Below are 26,460 nucleotides of genomic sequence, written 5' to 3'. Positions count from 1 at the left end.
ATGCTCCAACCCTGGGGGATGCTCCAACCCCCAGCATGTTCGGGCCCCGGGGGATGCTCCAGCCCCGGAGATGCTTCAGCCAGGGGTATTCTCCAGCCCCCAGAGGGATGCTCCAACCCCCGGGATGCTCCAGCCCTGGGGGATGCTCCAACCCCCAGCATGTTTGGGCCCCTGGGGATGCTCCAGCCCCAGAGATGCTTCAGCCAGGGGTATTCTCCAGCCCCCAGGGGATGCTCCAGCCCCGGAGATGCTTCACCCAGGGGTATTCTCCAGTCCCCAGGGGTATTCTCCAGTCCCCAGGGGTATTCTCCAGCCCCCAGGGGCTGCTCCCTACCAGGCTTGGGGTCGTTTCACTTTCCTCTCCTGTGAGCCTATTGCATAAGAGGGATTTGAGGGCTTCTACTTGGCTCTCCCCCCCCTCCTCCCTGCCCGTCTTCTTCCAGAATAAAGTCCTTGTTTTTCCAAGTGTTTGGCTTGCTGGAGGTTAAAGCAGCCCCTTCTCCAGGCAGTGCTGCTCGCTGATCCCGGGCTCAGTGAGAGCTGCAGGCTATCAAGCCTAAGAAGGGCTTATCCCTGTATTTTTACAGCTTCCCAAGGCCCCAGCTCGGGGTTAGAGCCCTGGGCTGAGCTGTGGCGTGCGAGGGCTCAGGCACGCACTGCCCTGCTGCATCCACGGCCGGCCTGAGCTGCTCTCCCGGCTCTCCTGGCTGTCCCTGCTGGCTGCTGACAGCCACAGAGGGTTTGTCCTGCACTGTCAGCTCCCCCTGTGCTGCTGCTGCGAGAGCTTCCCCATAGAAACCAGCGCTGGGCTGGCAGATACAGCTCACACGGGAATAACGGGATTGTGCACGGCCCCGTGTGTGCTGGAAACCAGCAGGGAAACATGGAATATCCTGGGCTGCAAGGGATATTGGCCCTGCACAGAAACCCAAATAATCCCATCCTGAGCATCCCTGGGAGCAATATCCAAACACTCCTGGAGCTCTTGGGGCTGTGCCCTGCACAGACACCCCAGCAATCCCACCCTGAGCATCCCTCGGAGCAGTGTCCAAATGCTCCTGGAGCTCCTGGGGCTGTGCCCATTCTCTGGGGAGTCCCCAGCACCCTCTGGGGGAAGAACCTTCCCTGATATCCAGCTAAACCTGCCCTGAAGCAGCTCAAGGCAGTCCCTTGAGTGCTGCCACTGGTCACCAGAGAGAAGGGATGGGTGCCTGGCCCTCTGCCTCCCTGTGGCCTCATCAGCCTGGATTTGAAAACACTTCCCAGTCCTTGGTTTGAGTTTTCATTCTCATCATCCCCTGAATCCTGTTTGTCTGAGGAAGAATAAAGGGAAAATTTACCCTTTTAGGCACATTCTGCCAACATGTTCAGGAGGGATGCTGCTGTGAATGAGTTTTCCCAAAGTCTGGTATTTCCAAGGAAGGGTGGCATGGGAGGATGTTTGCTGTCCCTGTGGGTGAGGCTGTGCCTCAGGGTGTCCTTTTCCTTGGCATTGCAGGTCAGCCTCAATGATTCCCACAATCAGATGGTCGTTCACTGGGCAGGAGAGAAGAGCAACGTGATTGTGGCCTTGGCCAGGGACAGCCTGTCCTTGCTGGGCCCCAAAAACAGCGATGTAAGTAACACACCCTGGCCCTCTCCAGGTGCACCAAGGTGGTGGTGGCTGCTGAGCTACAGCCTGGCTTGCTCTTGTGTCCTGGGACACAAAAAAAGCCCACAAGTTCGGGTTCAGAGGCACAAAAATATTAAATATCCTCCGTGCTGCCCCGTGGGTTCAAGGCATGGTTGGGAAAATCTCAAATCTTTCCCTGCCTCGGAGCTCACTGAGTTTTCACCAAATCTGTCAGAAGGGAGCTCAGAACTTTGTGCTTCTCATTGTGGGGCTTCTCCTTTGCAGGTTTACGTGTCCTATGACTATGGGAAGAGTTTTAAGAAGATTTCGGAGAGGTTCAGCTTCGATGGGGGGAACAGCAGTGAGGTGGCCATCGCCCAGTTCTACCACAGCCCTGCTGACAACAAGAGGGTGAGGGGGATGTCCCTGCTGTCACAGGGACAAAGGTTGTTGGGGTATCTTCATGCTTTGGCCATTCAGGGTGACCGGACGCACCTTAGGGTGTCCCTGGGGCAGAGGTGGTGTGTGCCAGGCACTTCTTGTGCCTTGGTGATGGTCAGAGTGTGGTGGGAGAGTGGGAAATTCTTCTCCTCCAAAGTTTGCCCTCCCCAGGGCTCCCCAGGGACGTGCACCTTCATTGCTGCCAGCCTGAGCTCTGCTCTGACCTTCTGCCCTGTCTGTCCCTCCACCCCCAGTATATCTTCGTGGATGCCTTTGCCCCGTACCTCTGGATCACCACCGACTTCTGCAACACCATCCAAGGCTTCTCCATCCCCTTCAGAGCAGCAGACCTCCTCCTGCACAGCAGGAACCCCAACCTCCTCTTGGGCTTCGACAGGTCTCACCCTAAAAAACAGGTGAGCGCTTTGCTCAGGTGGGGAACCAGCATCCTACCCTGCCCTGCTGGGATGTTCCTGTGGCCTCTCACAGCTGAGAGCCACCGTGCCTCGTGCAGGGCCGTGTGGCTTCATGCTCTGGCCATTCAGGGTGTCTGATCTCACATGCAGAGCTGTCCAAACCTGCCAGGCCACTCCCTTCCCTACAGTCTGTCCTGTTCTCGCCTCTGGAGAATGAGGACACAATAGGTGACCGTGTTCACAGGGGTCTGAGGATGAGGGAGGAGACGAGGATCTGACTCCATGTTTCAGAAGGCTTGATTTATTATTTTATGCTGTTTATTATATTAAAACTATACTAAAAGAATAGAAGAAAAGATTTCATCAGAAAGCTGGCTAAGAATAGAATAAGAAAGAATCAATAACAAAGGCTTGTGGCTCAGACTCTGTCTGAGCCAGCTGGGCTGTGATTGGCCATTAATCAGAAACAACCACATGAGCCCAATCCTAGCTGCACCTGTTGCATTCCACAGCAGCAGATAACCATTGTTTGCATTTTGTTCCTGAGGCCTCTCAGCTTCTCAGGAGGAACAATCCTAAGGAAAGGATTTTCCATAAAATGTGTCTGTGACACTCTGGCCATTCAGGAGTCTGATCTCACATGCAGAGCTGTCCGAATCTGCCAGGTCACTCCCTTCCCTGCAGTCTGTCCTGTTCTCACCCCTGGAGAATGAGGACACAATACCTGCAGGCTGCCTGTCTTATTTCCCTTCCTTTCTCCTCCATCCACGCTACTCCCAACCACATCCATCACCCCAACCACTGTGGTCATAACTCACCACAGAGCACTGGCAGCTGAGGCAGGGTGACCTCTGCAGTGTTTCATGTGGGCCTGTGGTTTGCCTTTGGGTCCTGAATAACAAATTGCTGCTGGAATGCAAACACTTTTTTTTTCCCCTATGGAGTTGTTGGGTAAAGATTGAAAATAATTACAGCACCTTCAGATCGACACAGTGAATAAAACCTGGAGGTGAAATAGTGGGAAATCCTTCTGGTAGAAGGCTAAAGGATGCTATTTTTGCTGTTTGGGTTATCTATTATTAACAGGAAGTTTGCTGTTGCTCCAGGAGCTGCCACATGAAAATGAGCTACTCCATGAAAAGTCCTGGGAGTAGCCATGGATGGACACACTGGGTCTCTTGAAGGATTGGGTCTGTTTGTGTCCCAGTCCTACTGGCATCTCTCACCTTTGTTGTTGCAGCTCTGGAAATCAGATGACTTTGGCCAGACCTGGATAATGATTCAGGAGCACGTGAAGTCCTTTTCTTGGTATGTACTGCACCCAGCTCCTGTCGTTCAAGAGAAGAAGACACTTCTCCTGCACTGTGAAAATCAGAAATCTGGGTACCAGGGTGTGCCCCAGCCCTGCTCCCCTCACCCTGCACTGTGGGCTCGTGCCAGGGCAGGGTGACAAGTGACAGCCTGGCACCCAAGGGTGTGACCATGTTCACAGGGGTCTCAGGTTGAGGGAAGAGAGGAGGATCTGACTCCATGTTTCAGAAGGCTGATTTATTATTTTATTATATATATTACATTAAAACGATACTAAAAGAATAGAAGAAAGGATTTCCTCAGAAGGCTGGCTAAGAATAGAATAGAATGATAACAAAGGCTTGTGGCTCAGACAGAGTCCGAACCAGCTGGGTTGTGATTGGCCATTAATTAGAAACAACCACATGAGCCCAATCCCAGATGCACCTGTTGCATTCCACAGCAGCAGATAACCATTGTTTGCATTTTGTTCCTGAGGCCTCTCAGCTTCTCAGGAGGAAAAAAATCCTGAGGAAAGGATTTTTCATCAAAGATGTCTGTGACACAAGGGTGCTTCCCATTCCCCCTGCCCCATCTCCTTGCTCCAGGGGTGCTTCCCATTCCCCCTGCCCCATCTCCTTGCTCTGGGGGTGTTTCCCATTCCTCCTGCCCCATCTCCTTGCTCCGGGGGTGTTTCCCATTCCCCCTGCCCCATTTCCTTGCTCCGGGGGTGTTTCCCATTCCCCCTGCCCCATCTCCTTGCTCCTGCTGCCCTGTTCTCCCATGGCTCCGTGTCCCCTGTGCCCACAGGGGGGTTGAGCCCTATGACAAGCCCAGCACTGTGTACATCGAGCGCCACGAGCCCTCGGGGGCCTCGACCGTCATCCGCAGCACAGACTTCTTCCAGAGCCGGGAGAACAAGGACATCATCCTGGAGGATGTGCAAGATTTCCAGCTCAGGGACAAATACATGTTTGCAACCAAGTCTGTGGTGAGTGACATGCGAGGAGTTTGCTGCCGAGGGTGGATGTGGCGCAGAACCACAGCGGGCAGGAGCATCTGCCAGGGCTGGTGCTGCTCTCTGCTGCACCTCACGGCCTCCAGAGCTGGCTGGCTTGTCACAGAGGTGTCACCCAGCCCGCCAGCAGCTGCCACCCCCTGTGGGCTCACAGCAGCGGCTGCCCGTGCTGCTCTCCCCGTGGTGTTTCCGTGCCCCTGCCTCGGGCAGGCTGGGCAGAAGTAGGTCAGCCTGCAGAGGGCTGGGAGCAGGGAAAAACCAGAGGATGGCTGGGAAGGACATCGGGGTGGGGGTGGCAGGGGAAGGGGGATGTGGCTCGGTGGTTAAAGGAGGCCGCTTGTCAGAGGAGATTACCATCAAACGTGGACCAGCTCCAAGCAGCCTAATGTGCTCCAGCCTGGAAAGAAAGCTGCATTTTCAGTCTGCTTGCCTAAGAAAAGAGGATGTGGGTGAGCAAAAGTGATCTTTTGGTCCCTCTGCAGCCAGAGCCTCTCTGTGCTTTTTACAGTTCTTGGCCGAATTCGAACAAACCTGAAAGAAATCAAGGAAGTGTCAGTGCTTCCTCTGAGGGCCAGGCCTTTCTAGATCAGAAACAGCACCAGAGGGATAAAGTCCTGATCCTTCTAGAATGCAAGGAGCAGCTTTCTTTTCAGAAGATGTATTTCTCCCCTGCAGCTACCATCGAGCGTTTTAAGAAGGAACTCTTTATTTAGGGGTGGCTGCTGGCAGAACCAGGGAGGGTTTCCTAGGCAGTAGGTGACAGCTGTGTCACCTCCGGCCCCCTGAGCGGGCACAGCGGTGTCTGACAGAGGCAGGGAACATTTGCAGAGGAATTTCAGTTTCTCAGAAGTCTCCCTTGCAGGTAGTACAGCCTGTAACTCCCAGGGCCCATCCCCTTGGCGCTGTGCCTGCTCTGTGGTTTGCAGGAGATTTTATCGAGGGCTCGGTGCTGGTGTAGGGTGAAACACTGGGGGTGGTTTGTGTCTCTGCAGGGAAGCCACTGAGCTCAGGGACAGCATTCTGAAAGCATGAGGAGAGTTTGGGCACCATTTAGGGGTGCTTTGGAGCTTTTCCTGCTTCTGGAGCACTCAGGGCCCAGCGGGCAGCACTCCCTGCTTCCTCCTGCAGCCGTAATGACTAAACACCAATAAAATCACCCATATTCCACCCCACAGCCAGCACTGCTGGGAAACACCGAGACAGAGGGAGGCTGGCTGCAAACCCCTCATTTGGGAGTCACATCCCCAGTCTGGAATGAGGCACTTTCCTCCAAGCCTGGCTGCAGCAGGGGCGGTGCTGGGGGAAGGACGGGCTGGGTGGCAGCGGCGCCCAGGGCTCTGACTTCTGCTCCTTTCTGTGGGAGGCACGGTTGCTTAGTGATACAGAGGATGGGGAAAAAAAAAAGAAAAAAAAAAAACAAACGAAAAACCAGGCCGCTTATTTTTGGAGCCTAGATCTGGGTTTAGGTCCTCGCCATTGGCATCCTGTATGAAATAGGGTTGCCCCCAGCTTTTTTACTTTCTCGGCTTCACACTGGTGCCTTTTGTTTTGCGCAAATCGGTAAAAATAGGAAGGAGAGGTCAGTGTGCTCTGAGGAGAAAGGAGGAATCAAACCCAGCCTCCTTACCCCCACCTGCCTGACCAGGAAGGACAGTTTGTCTCCTTGCTGAGCCCTGGCTGTGGCAATTTAAACCCCGGGTGCGGATCACTGCTGCCAGCATCGCGCTGCTGCCGCGCTTTGCCCACGTGCAGGGAGGGGGAAGGCACTGGGGAATCCCAGTGGAGGTGAGGGTGGTTTTCAGGGGTGAGAGCCCCTCCTAACGTGTCCCTGTGCTCTGCACAGCGTTTGCTCGGCAGCTCACAGCCCCCCTCGGTCCAGCTCTGGGTCTCCTTCAACCGCAAGCCCATGCGGGTGGCACAGTTCGTTACCAAGCATCCAATTAAGGTAAGTGGTGCTTCCCGAGCAGCTTCCCAGCTCCCTGCCTTGCCAAGGACACCCTGCGGTGCCAGCAGCAGCTCCAGATGCTGCAGGAGAGGGAAAGGACCTCGTATGACCCTGCTGGAGGGGTGGCAGAGCAAAGGCTCACATTTGGATGATCTTACACGATGGCACCTGGACAGTCACTGGGGATGGGGCTGGCAGCAAAGCTCAGATACCAGAGAGGGGCTGATCCTACCCCTCTGACTCTGCTTTTGGGGACTTTGCCTCTTCCCATGGCATGGGGTGCACTGGCATGGCCTGGAGCACCCAATTCTTGCAGGCTGAGGAAGCCCAGGGCACCGCCAGGGCTTGCAAAGAGTCTCTGATGCATGAACCAAACATGCTGTGGTGTCCCCAGGCTGGTGGGGACGAAGGAGGGCATGAGAAGCAAATTTTGGTGCTTGGCAGAGCAGTGGGGTGCACTCCCAGCCTCAGGGGGGCCCAGAGACCCAGCACACATGGGGCTTGGTGACCAATGCTGCTCCAGGGGGCTTTGCAGGGCAGAGGGTGGGAATCACTGCGGGGGGAACACTACAGAAAAAGGAAAGTGGTGATTTTCCACCTGCTGAGTGGAAAAAAGTACAAAAAGGTGGAGGCAAGATAAGAGGAAATCCAAACCAGCCTGTGTGCACGCACACACGGAGTCTGTTCCTTGTGTCCCAAAGGAATATTACATTGCTGATGCCTCAGAGGACCAGGTGTTTGTGTGTGTCAGCCACGACAACAACCGCACCAACCTCTACATCTCGGAGGCTGAGGGCCTGAAGTTCTCCCTGTCTCTAGAAAATGTGCTCTACTACAGCCCAGGGGGGGCTGGCAGCGACACCTTGGTCAGGTAAGACAGGACTTACCATAGCAATGGTCCCCTGAACGGGGAATAATTAGCATTGGCTCCATGATTGCAGAAGGCTGCAATCTATTATACTATATTTTACTATAATTTTACTATAATTTTATTTTACTATAATTTTACTATAATTTTATTTTACTATAATTTTACTATAATTTTATTTTGTTATACTATATTATACTATGTTCTACTATTTTATACTATACTATAGACTATAGTATAATATTCTATTATACTATATTATATTATTCTATTATACTATATAATACTCTACTATACTTATTAAGAAGCTCATCACCCTTACAGTCCAATACAGTTTTACTTAATTGGAGCAATACAGTTTTACTTAATTTACTCAATCCATCCAAACACCATCCAGTGTCCAATTAGGAAACCGCCGTTTGGTGAACAAATCTCCATAACGTATTCCACATGTGGACAACAACAGGTGCAGCAAGTGGAGATAAGAATTGTTTCTCATTCTTTTCTCTGAGCTTTCTCAGAGCTTCCCAGGAAAGTCCTGGGAGAGAGCTGTCTCTCTCTGTTCAGAGGATTTGTGATTTTCCACAAGGACTCACCCCATGGCAAATGAGAACATCGTCGACCAAAATCCGCGATTTTTGGCTCTGCCACGTCAGCACCTTACCTTTGCCTGCCAATACTCCACATCCCCAGACTTATGGGGAGGGCTTCAATTTCCATTCCCCCCACCCCACAGGTACTTTGCCAACGAGCCCTTCGCAGATTTCCACCGCGTGGAAGGCGTGCGGGGCGTCTACATCGCCACGCTGATCAACGGCTCCTTCAGCGAGGAGAACATGCGCTCCGTCATCACCTTCGACAAGGGCGGCACCTGGGAGCTGCTCCAGCCCCCCACACAGACCCATTACGGGGAGCACATCGACTGCCAGGTACCACAGGGCTCTGGGACAGGGAGAAGACCCCCAAAAGTGGCATTTGGGGATGTGGTTTATTAGTGATGGGCTCAGTGAGCTTGGAGAACATGCGCTCCATCATCACCTTCAACAAGGGCGGCACCTGGGAGCTGCTCCAGCCCCCACACAGACCCATTACAGGGAGCACATCAACTGCCAGGTACCACAGGGGGTGGGACAAGGAGAAGACCCCCAAAAGTGGCATTTGGGGCTGTGGTTCATTAATGAGGGGTTTCGTGATCTTGGAGAACGTGCATTCCATCATCACCTTCGACAAGGGCGGCACCTGGGAGCTGCTCCAGCCCCCACACAGACCCATTATGGGGAGCACATCGACTGCAAGGTACCATGGTGTGGTGGGACCAGGAGAAGAGCCCCAAAAGTGGCATTTGGGGATTTATTAGTGGTGGGCTTGGTGATACTGGAGGTGTTTTCACTCTACAAAAAGAGGTTGAAATGGCAACACCACCTCAAGGGAGTCCCTCCTGGCCTTTCCAAGCAGAGAGGGCTGCATTAGACAGCATGAGGGGTGGGTGTTAATCCACTGTCCTGCTTTCCCAGTTGTCCCAGGGCTGCTCTCTCCACCTGGCCCAGCGCCTGAGCCAGCTGCTGAATTTCCAGCTGCGCAGGATGCCCATTCTCTCCAAGGAGTCGGCACCAGGACTGATCATTGCCACTGGTACTGCTTTTCCCTTGGCTTGGGGGGTGTTGTTGCCAGGCAGTATTTAGTTTGTACAAGCAGGTTATAAAATGCAATTAAATGGTGCATTTTGCTGTCCTTTCCCTGCTGCAGTCCCCATACAGTAATTACAGAGGGAACATTTCACTGCAGCACAGAGATGTGAGAAACCTGCTCTGTTCTGATCCTCTTTCCTGATCCTCGTGAAGGGCTTCTTTAAGATTCAGAAATTCCTGTTTGTCTCGCTCTGTTACTGAAGAAAGCACACATTTTGTTTAATCATATTTGTAGCCATGGGTTTTTCCCCCATCTGCTTTGAAAACTTGAAATAGTCCTTGAAATATTTGCTTTTGAAGGGATTAATTTATAGTGTGAAAAATCATCTCCTCAATCACAGATAAAAATAGTTTGGAGGTGTCTGGCTTCCTTTTAAGCAATCACTTTGCATTCCACAAGAAGTATGATTTCTCCCATTCTCCCAGGCTCCGTTGGCAAGAACATGGCAAGGAAAACCAATGTTTATATCTCGAGCAGTGCTGGAGCAAGGTGGAGAGAGGTAAGGCTGCTCTTACCCCTGCCAGATCAGCCAGAGTGGTGGGGGAACAGGAAGAATTTTGGCAGCAGTATAAATGAGTTACATTAAAGGTGATTTCATATGAATACAAGAGCTGGAAGGTGCTCAATGCCTTAAAACGAGGGAAAAAGGTTTTTAGATGAAGGACCAGGTGTGGGTTGGTTGGAGAGGAACCTCGAGTGTGGATGGTGGATTCAGACAGATGAGAGCTTCTCCTCTGTTCTTCCTTTACACCTGGCAGGACTTTTCCTCAGCATTTGGTGTCTTTGAGATGGGACTGACAGCCAGGACTTGGTGTGTGAGAGAGTCTGGAGAGGCTCTGTCTCCTTCCAGAGAAATGGGAGCTGCCCTCGGTTTATGGGGAGCGTGCTGCTGTTTACTGAGTGGATGTTCTGGTCTGTGGCAGTGTTTGTGGTGTGCCTGTGCACTGTGCAATGTGGTATTCCAACATCTGCAAGCCATTTAATCCTGGGAGCTGAGCAGCCTCCTCTCCCCCTGCGAGTGCGGCGCGGTCGGCGTGAGGTCTGGGCAGCTGCACTGGGGCTGGGGACACGCCACCGGTCTGGCTGATGCCAAAGGTGCTTCAGAGGCTGCTCCTGGCTCCAAAACCCAGCTGGAGAGCAGCTGTGGGGACCCTGCAGCCAGGCAGGAGCTGACAGATGGGACAGGGTATCCAAAACCAGAGACTCTCAGGTGCCAAGCTCCGCAGGTCTACCTTGGAGTGCAGTTAAAACATTCTGAGGAAGCGTTGATCCAGAGCTCCTGACTGATGTTTGTATCATGAGCAGAGGTGCAGAATGACCCAGCAGTGGAGCTGAGAAGCAGCACCACAGCTCCTCCTGCTCAGCTTTGGCTGGGAGGCTCTGCAGATCACAGGGGTGATTTCACAGCCCAGAGAAGAAAGGAACAATGCGTTCAGAGCCCTGAATGTCCCCAAGTGTGGCAGCACATCCTGTGAGCAAGGTCTGGCATGGACACACTCCCTGTTTTCATCCCAAGGTGCTCTGGGCTCCCTGGATGGGAAAGCAAAGCTGATTGTGTGCTGGAGGTGTAGGTGAGCATGAGATCCAAGCTTCCTGCCATGGATGAATTGTCTCCAGGGCTTGTGTCTGCATGCCATGGCCCCACTTCTCTCTGAACATTCACAAGACCGTCCACAGCCTGAGGGCCAACTTCTCTGCAGTCCTGGGATGGCCACAGGTCACTGCTGGGTGTCAGGAAAGCCTCACAGAGGTGACAAATGAGAGGAGGAGTGATGGACTCTGGTTCTGTGTCATGGTGCTTCTTCCACTGATTCTTTCCCTGCACAGAGCACAGGAGGAGCAGAGTCCAGGGCTCAGGGCACCTTTTACACACATCTCTTGTGGGAAATGGGCTGGCTATTCTCATCTGCAGATGGTGTCCCATAAACACTTGAATCTCTGGTGCCTCCAGATACTTGATTTGGCCCAGGCTGAAGCATTAGCTTGGCTCAGGCAGTTTCTGACCAAGCCATTTCCCTTGACTCAGCAGAGCTCTGATCACCCCTCAGCACTGTCTCTCTTCCAGGCACTGTCTGGACCCCACTACTACACCTGGGGTGACCACGGTGGAATTCTGGTGGCCATCGCCCAAGGCACCGAGACCGACCAGCTCAAGTGAGTGTCAGGGCACAGGGACTGCTCTGCTGCTTGGCTGGCCATGGCAGAGAGTGCCCTGCAGCAGGACATGCCCCTGGCACCTCTCCCAATCTCCTTTTCTGTGCAGGTACAGCACAAACGAAGGGGAAACCTGGAAAGTGTTCACGTTCTCAGAGAAGCCGGTGTTTGTGTACGGGCTCCTGACCGAGCCTGGCGAGAAGAGCACCATATTCACCATCTTTGGCTCCTACAAGGAGAATGGCCACAGCTGGCTGATCCTGCAGATCAACACCACTGACGTGCTGGGTAAGGGGACGGGTGGCAGAGCCATCTCTGGGGTGGCTCTGCAGGTTGGAGGGAGGGCATCTCCTCATGCCCTGTCCCAGGTGTCTCATGTCCATGTGGACACAGCTGCTGGAGGCACTCCTGTGCTCTCCCTGTATTCCCTCCCTCCTCACTGAGGAATTTGTTGAAAAGGAAAAGAGAAAAAAAAAAAAGAATTCCTTCTGAAGGCTTGTGCCTATGAATGTTTTATAACCCATTTCAGCTTTGATTGCGAGGCAGCATTTTAATCAAAGCGCAGTTAAACCCAGCAGAGGAATTTGCTTGACTAAAATTTATCACCGATTCCCTTGACATTTTGTTGGGAACAGTTCTGTTTGGTAACCAGAACGAGTTCATTCAGATTCCCTGTCACTGCCACGGAGCTGCCTGTTCCCTCCTGTCACCGCGTGCTGCCGCACGCTCCCAGCTGGAGCCTTCCCTTCCCTTCCCCTCTCCTTTGGGGGAAGTTTTGTGCCAGGGGAGGGAATCACAGAATGAACTAGGTGGGAAAAGACTTTTAGTTGGAAAAGACCCAACACATCCTCATCAATTAAACCATGGCAGGAGTGCCACGTTCAGGCTTGTTTTAAACACCTCCAGGGATGGTGACTCCATCCCCTCCCTGGGCAGGTGATTCCAGTGCCCAGTCCCCCTTCCATTGAAGAATTTTTCCCTGATGTCCAACCTAAACTTCTCCTGGCACAGCTTAAGGCTGTGTCCTCTCGTTCTCTCAGTGGTTGCCTGGGACAAGAGGCGTTCCTGTGGTGTGGGGCTGGATGCCAGCACTCCTGGCACTCCTGGGTACCCAGGGACATCAGCACCTCCCTGTCTTTAAACCTGGAGCACTGTAAATCCTGCACTTTTCTGCAGCCCAACCTTGTTTCTCCTCTCAGGGGTCCCTTGCACAGAGAATGACTACAAGCTGTGGTCACCCTCGGACGAGCGAGGCAATGAGTGTTTGCTGGGGCATAAAACCGTTTTCAAAAGGAGGACTCCTCATGCAACCTGCTTCAATGGGGAAGACTTTGACAGGCCTGTCATGGTCTCCAACTGCTCTTGTACGAGGGAGGACTTTGAATGGTAAAATACCAATTAATTTCTTCTAGTCTGGATTGTAAATCCAAGATAAGTATCTGTGACCAATCGCTCTGAGTGAGCAAACATCCAATTTATGTAGCTCGGAATGTCCCTGCTTCATTTTATAGCAGAGAGGAAACTAAACAGACTGAAAACAACCTTTCATTAATAACAGGGCATGAGACTTTAATTAATGTCTTTAGAGCCTTTTGGGAGCCTCTGAAAGGTTCCACGGAAAAGGGAAGTATTGTTAATCCATCACCTTCCAAAGGAGAATGGGTAATTTCCCATCACAGACAGAGACCCACTAAAAATCTTTGTGATTCTGTAGCCACAGGGGTGCAGCTGGCCCTGCTATTGCCCTTTGACTGCAATTCCCACAATCCTGACACTGCTTTCAGGATCAGGAAACACGCTCTGGCAAACTGATGTAAAGGTTTGGGGTTAGAAAGGAAACTGCTTTTGAGGGCCTGGGCTTTCAGTGGAGCTCACACCAGGCTGCTCCTGTCTGATGCTGAGACCAAGTCTGGCTCAGCACAAGCAGACTGAGAGCAGGGCTGATGCGAGCCTGCCTCAGAATTCAGCCCTGGGCTCCCTACAGAATGCCACTGACAAAACCTCTCTCCCCCACAGCATTTTCCAAAGAACAGCCACACTGTAACTCCCCTTTTGCCAGCAGGACCAGCCAAGAGACAGAGCCGTGACCCGAGCCAGCTCAGCAGCAGCACTGGGGCTTGCAGCCAGCTTTGCAGAGCAACTGCCTCAGCTCTGCCTCACCTTCCCCAGCCTGCCCAGCCACAGCAGAGCTGATTTGCAAAGTGTTCCTGAAACACCCTGCCTGGCTGGGAGATGTTCTGTGCAGCTAAATACTGATAATGAATGAAGGGTCACTTTGGGTTCTTAAAAGTTCTGTGCAAAAATAGACTCATGGTATAGCGTGGCTGCATTTTTTGCTTTTCCCTGTCCCTCCCTATGTCTTTCTTCTCCTTGCAGTGATTTTGGCTTCAAGCTGAGCGATGATTTGTCCTTAGAAGTTTGTGTCCCTGACCCTGAGTTTGCTGGCAAGCCCTATGACCCACCAGTCCCTTGCCCTGTTGGCTCAACCTACAGGAAGACTCGAGGGTATGTGCTGTGCTTGGGAGGGCAACCTGATATTCCAAGTGCTGGAATTTATCTTACTGGTGATTTAAAAAACCCCAAACAACCACAACACCCACGAGAGTGGCAGCAAACAAACGGCATGTTAGCACATACATGGCAATTAAACACCACAGCTTATTCTGTCTGCACAGGGTGGTTTGTTCACAGTTTATTTTTCTCCATGGAATAAACTGCCTGGCTCTGTGTGTTGCAGCTACAGGAAGATCTCTGGGGACACTTGCACGGGTGGAGACGTCGAGTCGCGGCTGGAGGGGGAGCTGGTGCCGTGCCCGCTGGCGGGTGAGTGTGAGCACCAGGAGCCGCTCTGGGCACAAGGGCCCCATTCATAAAACCCTTGGCTGGTGCCTCAGGGACCAGGCACAGAGTCCCAGAGGGCTCTCAGACAAAACCTGTGACACAGGAGCCTGGGTGGGTTACAAATTGCCCTCTCCTGTCCCGTGGCAGGAGCTTCTGAGGGTCCTGCTCAGGGGCAGTGGCTGCCCACAGTGCAGAGCCCTCAGGGGCAGGCTGCAAGCAGGAACCCCTGCACCCTGCTCATGTCCTTGCTGCAGCTGGCTTGAACCCAACCAGAAAGACAGGAATTAGATCAAAGATGCCCCCATCCTTGGGAAGGTCCCCTTGGGAAGGTGTGACCGTGTTCACAGGGGTCTGAGGATGAGGGAAGAGACGAGGATCTGACTCCATGTTTCAGAAGACTTGATTTATTATTTTATGATATATATTATATTAAAACTATACTAAAAGAATAGAAGAAAGGATTTCATCAGAAGGCTAGCTAACAATAGAATAAGAAAGAATGAATAACAAAAGCTTGTGGCTCAGAGTCCGAGCCAGCTGGACTGTGATTGGCCATGAATTAGAAACAACCACATGAGCCCAATCCCAGATGCACCTGTTGCATTCCACAGCAGCAGATAACCATTGTTTGCATTTTGTTCCTGAGGCCTCTCAGCTTCTCAGGAGGAACAATCCTAAGGGAAGGAATTTTCAGAAAAGATCATGGCTACAGGAAGGTCCCACTCTGAGACAGCTACCGTGTGCAGCTGAACCGTGGCCCTTTGAGGCCATACCAGGGCAGGCCTTCATCCCTCACACCTCTGCCTGCCAGAATTCACCCTCCCCATCCTCATTTTCTCCTCTGGAACGTACAAGGCACTGTAGCAGTGCTGTGCCCCTGTGCTGCCAGAGTTATTTGCATTCTGCTCATTAGAGCTTTAATTTAATCTGCCGTCACGAGCTGCGTGATCAGCATTGCTGCTTGCTGCAGCTCCAGAGCCTCAGGCAGGGCAGGGGCTCGTGGAAGGGCTGGGGAGCAGAGCAGAGTGGCCAGACCCACCAGCAGCAGGTTCCTCTGCACTGCCCTAAAATTTTTCAGCGTGCAAAAGATATTCCAGGTGTGGAACAGCACGGGGAAGCATCCCCTGCGCTGGGACTCCTGCCAGCTCTGCACTCAGCTTTACTCCTGACACGTTCTTCACTGCTCTGAGCCCTCTTGAGCTATTTGGAGAGCTGTGTTGGGCATGCTGAGAAGGGCCCTGCTGATTGCAAAGTAAACCTGCTGTCCCCACGGGCTGGCCTTTGAAGTGCTGTGTTCCCAGAGATGGGCTGGGGATCCGTGCTGGCTCGCTCCATGGTAACACTTTCATGTACAGGATCTGTTTCATATCTCCCTATAATCTCATTAGGGATGCACAGCCAGAGTTACTTACTGACATTAGCTCTACTCATTAATAGCATTATTGGGCTTGACTGGTGGTGGGATAATGCCCAGGAGACTTTGTCCTGGACCAGGATCCCATTACCTGGATTCGGCTCCACTGGGAAACAAAACCCACTCTGGGATATTTCCTGGGCCAGTGTCCCTGAGGACTTGCAGAGTTGCATCACTCCCACTCTTTTTAATGTTGGGGATTTTTAAGGAAGAGGAGATCTGTGACCGTGTTCACAGGGGTCTGAGGATGAGGGAAGAGACCAGGATCTGACTCCATGTTTCAGAAGGCTTGATTTATCATTTTATGATATATATTATATTGAAACTATACTAAAAGAATAGAAGAAAGGATTTCCTCAGAAGGCTGGCTAAGAATACAAAAAGAAAGAATGATAACAAAGGCTTATGGCTCAGACTCTGTCCGAGCCAGCTGGACTGTGATTGGCCATTGATTAGAAACAACCACATGAGCCAAATCCCAGATGCACCTGTTGCATTCCACAGCAGCAGATAACCATTGTTTGCATTTTGTTCCTGAGGCCTCTCAGCTTCTCAGGAGGAAGAATCCTAAGGGAAGGAATTTTCATAAAAGATGTCAGTGACAGAGATCAGTATTTTGTTTCTTATTGGCAGCACGAAAGGGGTCGGGGCAGGTTCTGTGCCGCCTCCTCCTGGACCAGACAATGCCCACAGTGTGTGCCCAGCCCCATGTGAGGCCATTACCACATTCCCATTAACCTAATCCCACTGAGACAAAAGCTCTTTCCCTCCCCGAGGTGCCAAACCAGGGGTGAAAAACACCTGCTATTTTCTTTCTTTTGCCCCTCGAGTAGCCAAAAAACGGCCACTAAATCAGGCATTGTTGTTGCAGAGGAGAACGAGTTCATCCTGTATGCCACCCGATACTCCATCCACCGGTACGACCTGGCCTCGGGTGTCAGCGAGGAGCTGCCCCTGGCCGGGCTCAGGGGCGCTGTGGCCCTGGATTTTGACTACGAGCACAACTGCCTCTACTGGGCTGATGTCACTCTGGACATCATCCAGGTGAGCTGGGAGCAGGGAGGCATCACCCCCTTGCCACCCGGGTGTTGCATCCACACCCTGAAATGCAAATGTTTGTCCTGGTGCTCCTCCCCTCCGAGCTGGCTGTGCCCTGACCTTTCAGGCTTCAGGCAGTTCCTCGTTTTTTATTCTGATTATTTTTGTGCTTTTCCCCAGCGTCTCTGTCTCAACGGCAGCTCTGGGCAGGAAATAATCATAAGCACTGGGTTGGAAACAGTGGAAGCTTTGGCTTTTGAGCCTCTCAGCCAGCTGCTCTACTGGGTCAACGCTGGGATTCCCAAAATCGAGGTACAGCTCTGCCCACCCGCGGCAGTGCATATTTTATTAAGGAGCAATTAACTACCTGCCACAGATTCTGTGTCTCTTCAAGCAGTGCCAGTAGCAAACACACCTGTCCTGGCTTTGGTTTTGGGTCTAGGTTGCCAATCCAGATGGAGACCTGAGACTGACTGTCCTCAACTCCTCGATACTGGAGCGACCCAGAGCCCTGGCTCTGGTTCCTCGAGATGGGTAAGAAAGGAAGCATCACAAGTATTTCCCTGCTATTTCCAAGGAAAACTGCTGCTCCTTCACTTCCTCCTCAGGGAGGACAGCTTGGTGAGGTGAAACTGGGGACAGGGACAGCACAGTCCTGCCCTGTGGAGCCCACTGTCACCACTGCATCCCCAACTAAGGCACCAACTCCCTCAGAGCACAGATCACCAACTGTTAATTCCTTCCTGCCCATACATATCCATTGGTAAATAACTTTTCCTGCCTGTAAAACTGGTCTGGTCAGTGGGGGAAGCTGCAGTGATGCGTGAGAAACTGAGCTGTGTTCGAATTCAAGAGCCAAATCCAAGCTACATCTTTTTGGGGTTTGGCCTCGGCTGCGAATGTAAGCTCTGACAAACCAAAGCAGTTCATGGCAAGGTAACCTGCAGCTGCACTCCCACCAGAGCCTGCAGCTCAAAAGCCTCTGCGCTGCTCATAAATCTGCTGCTGGTGGCGTTCATTAGAATTGCAGAGCTCCCTGTTCAAAGGCATGTCGAGCAAGGGGCACAGAATGTGGAGCATTCCCCCCTCTGCCTCTCCTAACCCCGATCCTTTTGATGAGCTGCTGTGACCGTGCTCACAGGGCTCTGAGGATGAGGGAAGAGACGAGGACCTGACTCCATGTTTCAGAAGGCTGATTTGTTATTTTATGATATATATTATATTAAAACTATACTAAAAGAATAGAAGAAAGGATTTCATCAGAAGGCTGGCTAAGAATAGAATAGCAAAGAATGATAACAAAGGTTTGTGGCTCGGACAGAGAGTCCGAGCCAGCTGGGCTGTGATTGGCCATTGATTAGAAACAACCACATGAGCCCAATCCCAGATGCACCTGTTGCATTCCACAGCAGCAGATAACCATTGTTTGCATTTTGTTCCTGAGGCCTCTCAGCTTCTCAGGAGGAACAATCCTAAGGAAAGGAATTTTTCATAAAAGATGTCTGCGCCAAGCTGCTCTGTGTGGGTTTGGAGTAACCTCTCTGCCTGCTGCCAGGTTGATGTTCTGGACAGACTGGGGGGACTCCAGGGCTGGCATCTACAGGAGTGACATGGACGGGTCTCTGGCCGGGTGCATCGTCTCGGAGGGCGTACGCTGGCCCAACGGCATCTCTGTGGATGAGCACTGGATCTACTGGACTGAAGCCTACATGGACAGGATCGAGAGGGTGGATTTCAATGGCATGCAGAGATCTGTGATCCTGGACAGCCTCCCTCACCCCTATGCCATTGCTGTATTTAAGGTTTGTTTTCCCCTTTGTCATTTTTTCCGTAGCATGCAGGCTCTGAGGCCGGTGCTGGAGGAGCACAGGGCACGCTGAATTTGGAGGATAGGGATGTGATTTGGAGCACCCTTTGTCTCTCTGTCTGCTTCCCTGAAGCATTCCCACAGATCCCTGAATTTGAAGGATAGGGATGTGGTTTGGAACAGGCATGACATTTTGTCTGCTTCCCTGAAGCATTCCCACAGATCCCTGAATTTGAAGGATAGGGATGTGGTTTGGAACAGGCATGACATTTTGTCTGCTTCCCTGAAACATTCCCACAGATCCCTAAATTTGAAGGATAGGGATATGGTGTGGAGCAGGCATGACACTTTTTCTCTCTGTCTGCTTCCCTGAAACATTCCCAAAAATCCCTTAATTTGGAGGATAGATGTGGTTTGGAGCACACTTTCTCTCTCTCTGCTTCCCTGAAACTTTCCCACAGATCCCTGAAACCAGCAGGCAAGTGCAGCCCAATCCAGGACCAACATTCCCAAGCAGCTGCCCTGCAATGTTTGCCACTCAGCAGATCACTCTGTCGCTCTCATTCCTGCTCAAATCCCACCTCAGGCCTTCCTCTTCCTCTCCCCAGTGGGTTGGGGACACTTTTCACTCTCTCTTTTCCAGTGTTTAGGGTGATGAGTGCAGGTAGCACCGGTGAGCACGGCCCTGGAGGTGCCTCTGCTCACACTGAGAGCCAAGCCTGTGTTTCAGAATGAAATCTACTGGAATGACTGGTCACAGCTGAGTATTTTCAGAGCATCCAAAACCAGCGGCTCCAGGATGGAGATCTTGGTCGGCCGACTGAATGGGATCATGGATATGAAAATCTTTTACAGAGGAAAGACAACAGGTAACGATGCAGATGATCCTCCCTGGGGTTTAGGAATGTGTTCATCCCCCATTTCCACTGGGCCATCCTGGCTTGCATTTCCTGACCACCCATTCCTGCAGGGCTTGAGGCTTTCAGGAATGAGTTTCATTCTGCTTTTGGCTGCCAGGAGAGAGAGCTCATAGGGCACTCGGCTGTGGTGGCACCTCATGGTTTGTGTCAGATCCTGGCTTTTCCATCAAAGAGTTGTACAGGCCAAAAACCACAGGATCTCAGGGCTGCACCAACTTTGCTCTCCTCTAATGTCTGCCTGCATTGTGCCAAGGCAGTGCTGACCCCCGTGGGCTGTTCATATCCATTTCCAGATGGGTACCAGACCACGGAAGGGCTCTAGACTCTGAGGGTGTAACTGACACCCTTTGATAGACCTCCAAAGCCACTGGGATGAGCTGTGTCCCTTAAAGGCCAATCTTTCCCCCTTAAAGGCCCTCAAACTCCCTGGAGATGGCTCTGGGCATTCCTAGGGGTGACCTCAGCACTCAGCCCTGCAGAGCTGGCTCCTGGGGGGGTCTGAACCCAAAGCAGGTGACACTGGGGCTCCTGTGCCTGTGTCCTGGGCTGGCAGGTGACACCGGGACTCCTGCGCCTCTATTCTGGGACAGAAGGTGACATTGGGGCTCCTGTCCCTCCATGCTGGGCTGGCAGGTGACACTGGGGCTCCTGTCCCTCCATGCTGGGCTGGCAGGTGACCCTGGGGCTCCTGTGCCTCTGTTCTGAGACAGAAGGTGACACCAGGACTCCTGTGCCTCTGTCTTGAAGTGGCAGGTGACACTGGGATTCCCATGCCTCTGTTTTGGGCTGGCAGGTGACACTGGGGCTCCTGTGCCTGTGTCCTGGGGTGGCAGGTGACACTGGGGCTCCTGTCCCTCCATGGTGGGCTGGCAGGTGACACTGGGGCTCCCGTGCCTCTGCCCTGACGCTGTCCCCTTCCTCCTGCCCTGCTCCAGGGCAGAACGCCTGCATCACCAAGCCCTGCAGCCTGCTCTGCCTGCCCCGGTCCAACAACGGCCGCAGCTGCAAGTGCCCCGAGGGGGTGGCCAGCACGGTGCTGCCCAGTGGGGAGCTCAGGTGTGACTGTCCCCACGGCTACAGCATGAAGAACAACACCTGCATCAAGGAAGGTGAGCTCCTGCTTCAAGGGAGGTGAGGTCCTGCCTGCCCTTGCTGCTGCCCAGGGCTGAGGTGGCTCTGCCATCACGAGAGGTCGGTGTCACCTGTCCTCTGGCCCGTTTCTGGAGGCACAGCCTCATGCCAGCTTGTTTCTGCTGTCCCTCCTGCCCCAGAGAACACGTGCCTGCCCAACCAGTACAGGTGCTCCAATGGGAACTGCATCAACAGCATCTGGCAGTGTGACAATGACAATGACTGCGGGGACATGAGCGACGAGAAGAACTGCCGTGAGTGTCCTGCCCTGGTGGCACTGGCCTGGCCAGGCTCAGGGCTCTGCTCTGGTGGCACCTCAGCTGCTGCTCCACGCTCCTTTCACAGCCAGGGAGAGCAAGAGGCTCTCTGGGGGTGTAACTCAGCTCCTTGGTGACTCCCAAAGCAAATTTGGGATGGGTTTTGTCCCAGTCCCCTTGACCAGATGCATCAGTGTCTAAAATTTTGGTGAGGTTGATGCCAACTCTTGCACTAATTGTCTTCTGAAGTTAATTGAGGGCACAGCCAGTGAGGAAAAGAGAGCAGACAGTGCTGACACGGGCCTCTTGTCGAGATAATAAATCAAGTTCACACATTAAAGATGGAGGTCACCTTTCTGAGCAAAGTTAGGAGCAGCCAATGTGTGCAGGAGGGGCAGATGTTCCATAGATTTCCACAGCCTGAAAGGTTTGGATTAGTGCACTGTGGAAAAAGGACTGGGTTTGAAGTTAGGAATCACTGGAGGACCAGGACAGAGGCTGTTTATGCCCATTTTGTGCCAATGAGGAATTTATTTCCCTGACAAAGCTGAGGTACCAGTCAGCAGAGTCCAGGTTTGAGTTCAATGGCTCCAGGTGTGGGAAAACCTCTCCATTTCTTGGAGAGAGGTCACCAGCTTTGCACAGAGGTGCTGCCATGGATGTTCATGGCCAGCTTCTCCCCTGCTGGGGCTGCCCTGTCTCCTCCCAGCACCTGAGGTTTCAGTCCCTCTGTGGGGAGCACACAGCTCCACAGCCTTGGCTTCCTGCTCCCTGGCTTGGGAGTGGACATCAGGAGTTTCAGTCCTGGTCCCTGGACAGAAAACTGACCACTGTGCGCTCTGCTTTGCACGGAGTGCCTAAAAATGGAATTAAAACACAAGAGCAGGAATTCAGGCTGGGCTGGCAGGATTCTGTCCCTGTCCCTCCACTGCCCTGCACTCAGTACATACCCTCAGGCAGCAGCAACCATTTTCTAACCTCCTCCTCCTCCTCCTCCTCCTCCTGTCTCCATCAGCAACCACCGTGTGCGACACCGAGACCCAGTTCCGCTGCCAGGGCTCGGGGACCTGCATCCCCCTGTCCTACAAATGTGACCTGGAGGACGACTGTGGGGACAACAGCGATGAGAGTCACTGTGGTGAGTGCCCCTCCTGCCCTGGGCACGGGTGGGCAGCTGCTCCCCTTTGCTCTCTGTGCTGCTCAGAGGTGCTCCTGCTCTGGATGATGCTCAGGGTGATGGAGGGGAAGATCCCCCTGTTTGCCCAGGCTGTCTCCTCCTCGTTTACTGGGGGCTGGGAAATGGGGGACAGGAGCAGGATTTACAGGGTGTTTGGGAATTAGGGATGTGTAAAAACCCAGCACCATCATGTACTGGGAAGTGAGGGACGGGAGAAGAGAGCAAGGCCATGTGCTGGTCCTTCCCCTCACTGTGTTCCAGCTGGGAGATTTCTGTGCCATTATTATCCACCTTTCCTCTCTGCTCCTTGGGTATTCCTGTGACCTGAAGCTCAACATTTTGTTTGCAGAAGCTCACCAGTGCAGGAACGATGAGTTCAGCTGCAGCTCAGGGATGTGCATCCGTCTGTCCTGGATGTGTGATGGGGACAACGACTGCAGGGACTGGTCTGACGAAGCAAACTGCACTGGTGAGTGCTCAGGTGTTGCTCAAGAGCCTCCTGCTGCTTCTACTTTTTATTTCCAGCCTGGAAGATATGAGCCAGTGTCTCGTGCCTCAGTTTCCTTGCTTGTTAGAGCACCTTAGGGTGACGTGATGCTCCAATTCCAAGGATTTCTTTCCCCCAGGTTCACTGGGAATTTGCCGGCAGCTGAGATGCTCGCACAGTGACCCAACTTTGCTTTTTACCTGCAAGATTGCACCCACAGGCAAAGCTCTGTGGGATGGGAAGTGGTTTTGTGGCTGCTGAGCAGCCAAAGAGCTCTCCTGCAAGCAGAGCTGCCGTGTTGCAGGGAGGCAGCAGCCAGGCTCGTGGGCACTGGCAGCAGTTCACAGCCTTCACTCTGTCTCCTTGCCTTTAATCAGGTGCAGAGAACAGGCACGCTCTTTGCAGCTTCTCCACAGTTAGTTGATGTGAAGAAGAGGCAGGTTTAGTTTGGGAAGTTTGGTTTGGCAGTTTTAGTCCTCCTCTGGCAGCTCGTTGCTCCACGGGCTCAGAAACCTAAAGAGGGTGCCCTAAGCAGGGAGTCCCACAGAGAAGAAGTCCCACTCTTGGTTTTACCTACAACTTGTATTAAAGCAGCCTGGCTGGCAGAAATAACCTTGCTCCTACCCTGTGCCTCCTGTGCAGCAAGACCTGTGAGCCTCACTGTGTGTGTGGAGTGGAAAGTCACAGCACTCCACCCTCCTCACCACCACAGTGATGATGCTCCTCAGCAGCCTCCGGAGGTTAACACACCCACACAGAGCCTTTTTCTCATCAGATAAAACAGATAGCAGTGCACTGGCCTTTTCCCCTAGAAACAATCGAGCAAAACTATCAACCAAACCAAAAACCACAGTGTTTGTGCGAGAAGAAACTTCTCAGAGCAGGCAGAGCACCAGTCTGTCAGTGAAGGACACAAGGCTGTATTCATCAAGCCATGTATGGGATATCTCAGGATAAAAGTCACAAGGTTGTATTTATCAAGCCATCCATGGGATATTTTAGATAAAAGACACAAGGCTGTATTTATCAAGCCATGTATGGGATATTTAAGATAAAAGACACAAGGGTGTATTTATCAAGCCATCCATGGGATATTTAAGATAAAAGCAGTGCTTTCCATGGCATGAGGAGCCTGCAGGGACCAGCATCTGGGAATGCTGGCAGCAGCCTGGAGCCTTTGGGACAGAGAGTGGCACCAGCTGCTGTCCCGGGGCTCTGGCAGGAGGATTTAAGAGATCCCTTTCAGGTCTTTGAGCTCCTCTTTGCTCACCCCCGTGGCATTTGCTGTGCCTGGAGCACCCAGGGCTGATCCTGGTCATTAGTATTCCATGAGTGTGGCTTTCTAAGAAGGTTTAATTTATATTGGTATCACTTATCTCTCGTATGAGTTTCTCCAGAGAGAATTACTACAGGAGAGGAACCTACTTCAAAAAGCGTGTCGGGTTTGTAAAGCCTCAAGTTGGAATTATCTAAGAGGATCACAATTATTTGAGGAACATTCCGTCTGACTTCACCGGGCTGCAATTATTCCTCTTATCTGAAATAATTACATTTCATGCTGAATACCTAATAGAATATTACTGCAGCAGATTGCACTATTTGGAAATATCTGTGAGTGCATGTCGCTCTCTAACCTGAAACTCAGGATCATGCCATTTAATTAAGTTGAACACTGCTTTTCTCAATAACTCTGAGTGCTCTCCTGCTTGAGGAGCAGGATTTGTCTCTGAAGTGACAACACAAACCAGGCTGCAACCCAGATACCCCACAGGCAGATATTTTCCTGACAGGAGCCTAAGGAAAACCCCCAGGGAGAATCGTATTTCTTGTTTGCTTTGGCAACATAGAAGAGCCTTGTTTGCCTTAATTAAAAGCTCTCTCTGAGTCTGTCCTGCTCTGCACGGGGGACTCTGCAGCTCTGCCAAGCCTTGCTTGATCTCGGTGGCATTTCTCACCATCTCTGGCTCGGTGCCACTGCTGTCACCTCTGCCCACGCTCCCCAAGGGCTGAGATCAAAGGGACAGAGGCTGCTGACTTTGGGGAGAGCTCTGGGACATCTCTACCCTGCAAAAGCCATCCCTGAGGCACAGCAGGCTCGTGAGCAAGGATGGCACAGAGGGGGGAAGACCATGGGAAACTCAAGGAATTCTCCTGCCTGGGCTCCATGGGGTGGCTGCTTGTGCTGGGCCCCTGGTGGGAGATCCTGGGGCAGGGGAGGGAGCAGGGCGGGATTGGGTGGCCTGGCACTCTCAGCTCAGCAGGGACACGGTGACAGCCCCGCTCTCAGGTGTCCCCTTGCTCTGGTTCCAGCAGTTTCTCACACCTGCGAGGCCTCCAGCTTCCAGTGCCACAACGGGCACTGCATCCCGCAGCGCTGGGCGTGCGACGGCGACGCCGACTGCCAGGACGGCTCTGACGAGGACCCTGGCACCTGCGGTAACGGGGCCTGACTGTGAGGGGGGCTCTGCCACGGCCGGGGGGGATCTCTGCACACCCACTGAGCTAAAACAGCGGCAAACCCAGGGGAGAGCCCCACACCCCTCCAAAAGCAGCCACAGTGCAGAGAAAACCTATTGTAAATCAAAGGTGACCCCAACAAAGGGGAGAGAATGATGAGGAGGACTCTGTGGGTAGCAGAAGGCAAATCAGTTACTTTATCATACTATACACACCAAGGGATGTGTATAGTATGATAAAGTAATTAATATTTTATTTATATAATTTATTAAAAATAATTTATTTATACAATATCATAATTCTTTCATTTATATAATATTTTATTTCTATAATTTCTATAAATTAATTTATTTATGTAATACATAAATATCATAAATGAAAGAAAATATCTCTTATTTTCTTTCATTTATATATTATTTATAGAATTCATATAAATTATTTGATTTATAGAATTTCTATAAATTATTTGATTTCTATAATATAATAATTCTTTTATTTATACAATATTTTATTTCTATAATTTCTATAAATTATTTTATTCATAACATTATAATTCTTTCATTTATATAATATTATATTTATACAAATGATATAATTAATTTTATTTATATAATAATATAATTCTTTTATTTATATAATATTTTATTTATATGATTTATATAAATTAATACTATCTGACACACAGACACTTATTGGCCCTGGTAGGCCAAGGGAACAAAGCATCCTCACTTTGGGTAAACCATCTCCATATTGCATTCTACTTTAGAACAACACAGGCACAGCAAGCAAGATAAGAATTGTGTCTCCCTTCTTCTCTACTTGTCTCACAACACTCTATGCTCAGAGGGCATGTGAATACCACAGCAACCCTGGCTTTTTTTTTATCTAATTAAAACAGCTTCAACAAACCCCCGAAAATTGCATAACACCCACCTAATTCTGCCTTTCAGAGAAGAAGTGCAACGGCTTCCAGTGCCCCAATGGCACCTGCATCCCCACCAGCAAACACTGTGACGGCATCAACGACTGCTCCGACGCCTCGGACGAGCAGCACTGTGGTGGGTACCGGGCTCAGGGGGGCTCTGGGGCCCTGCTCTGGGGCTGGCAGCATTAATGAGCTCATGTGCCTTGCTCTGCACCCAGTTTGTTAGAGGAGGAGCAGGGGATGAGGCCTTTCAGCCTTTCCTTCTTCTCCTGTGAATCTGTTACACGGCTATTGGAGAGTGTTCAGTTTCCCCTGAATGTTAAAGAATCTTTCTGGTATTCAGTCTGGTAAGCTTCCTCTGTACAGTCTGCAGCTTCTCCAGAATGAGAGCTGGGATTTCTAGGGGGGCTGATGAGACCCCTGACCCAGGAGTAGACCCAGGAGTGAAACATCCTGAGTGGTGTGGGAAATGGGAGGATATGGGCCAAATCCTGAACGAATTCTCTGACCCCATAGTCTGGGACTTCCCACTGAACCCAGCTGAGGTGGGGAAATACCTGAAAGAGAAGTACC

The 26,460-nt window shown here is 51.8% G+C and overlaps 1 protein-coding gene across 2 annotated transcripts in view; it reads left to right on the top strand.

Moving 5' to 3' along the window:
- Positions 1-26,460, top strand: part of SORL1 (sortilin related receptor 1) — a 58,750-nt gene that overhangs the window by 8,493 nt on the left and 23,797 nt on the right. The window contains exons 2-27 of one of the 2 annotated variants that reach the window (XM_071449804.1): positions 1,499-1,615; positions 1,898-2,023; positions 2,308-2,469; positions 3,710-3,777; positions 4,570-4,750; positions 6,621-6,722; positions 7,424-7,593; positions 8,327-8,519; positions 9,105-9,222; positions 9,705-9,778; positions 11,345-11,433; positions 11,543-11,721; positions 12,633-12,819; positions 13,810-13,938; positions 14,171-14,256; positions 16,560-16,732; positions 16,907-17,038; positions 17,169-17,260; positions 18,282-18,528; positions 19,264-19,402; positions 20,389-20,562; positions 20,725-20,838; positions 21,857-21,979; positions 22,368-22,487; positions 24,819-24,941; positions 25,913-26,020. In XM_071449804.1, coding sequence (XP_071305905.1) covers positions 1,499-1,615; positions 1,898-2,023; positions 2,308-2,469; positions 3,710-3,777; positions 4,570-4,750; positions 6,621-6,722; positions 7,424-7,593; positions 8,327-8,519; positions 9,105-9,222; positions 9,705-9,778; positions 11,345-11,433; positions 11,543-11,721; positions 12,633-12,819; positions 13,810-13,938; positions 14,171-14,256; positions 16,560-16,732; positions 16,907-17,038; positions 17,169-17,260; positions 18,282-18,528; positions 19,264-19,402; positions 20,389-20,562; positions 20,725-20,838; positions 21,857-21,979; positions 22,368-22,487; positions 24,819-24,941; positions 25,913-26,020 — 3,526 coding nt within the window. Of the gene's footprint in view, positions 1-1,498; positions 1,616-1,897; positions 2,024-2,307; positions 2,470-3,709; positions 3,778-4,569; positions 4,751-6,620; positions 6,723-7,423; positions 7,594-8,326; positions 8,520-9,104; positions 9,223-9,704; positions 9,779-11,344; positions 11,434-11,542; positions 11,722-12,632; positions 12,820-13,809; positions 13,939-14,170; positions 14,257-16,559; positions 16,733-16,906; positions 17,039-17,168; positions 17,261-18,281; positions 18,529-19,263; positions 19,403-20,388; positions 20,563-20,724; positions 20,839-21,856; positions 21,980-22,367; positions 22,488-24,815; positions 24,942-25,912; positions 26,021-26,460 lie in introns of both variants that reach the window. The other variant, XM_071449803.1, reaches the window with a different exon arrangement.

This window comes from Agelaius tricolor, unplaced genomic scaffold (assembly GCF_023055355.1).
Source record: "Agelaius tricolor isolate 1412-34295 unplaced genomic scaffold, bAgeTri1.0.p SCAF_29, whole genome shotgun sequence".
Classification (NCBI taxonomy): domain Eukaryota; kingdom Metazoa; phylum Chordata; class Aves; order Passeriformes; family Icteridae; genus Agelaius; species Agelaius tricolor.
The sequence above is the reverse complement of the archived record's forward strand: the minus strand, read 5'-3'. Positions and strand labels throughout refer to the sequence as shown.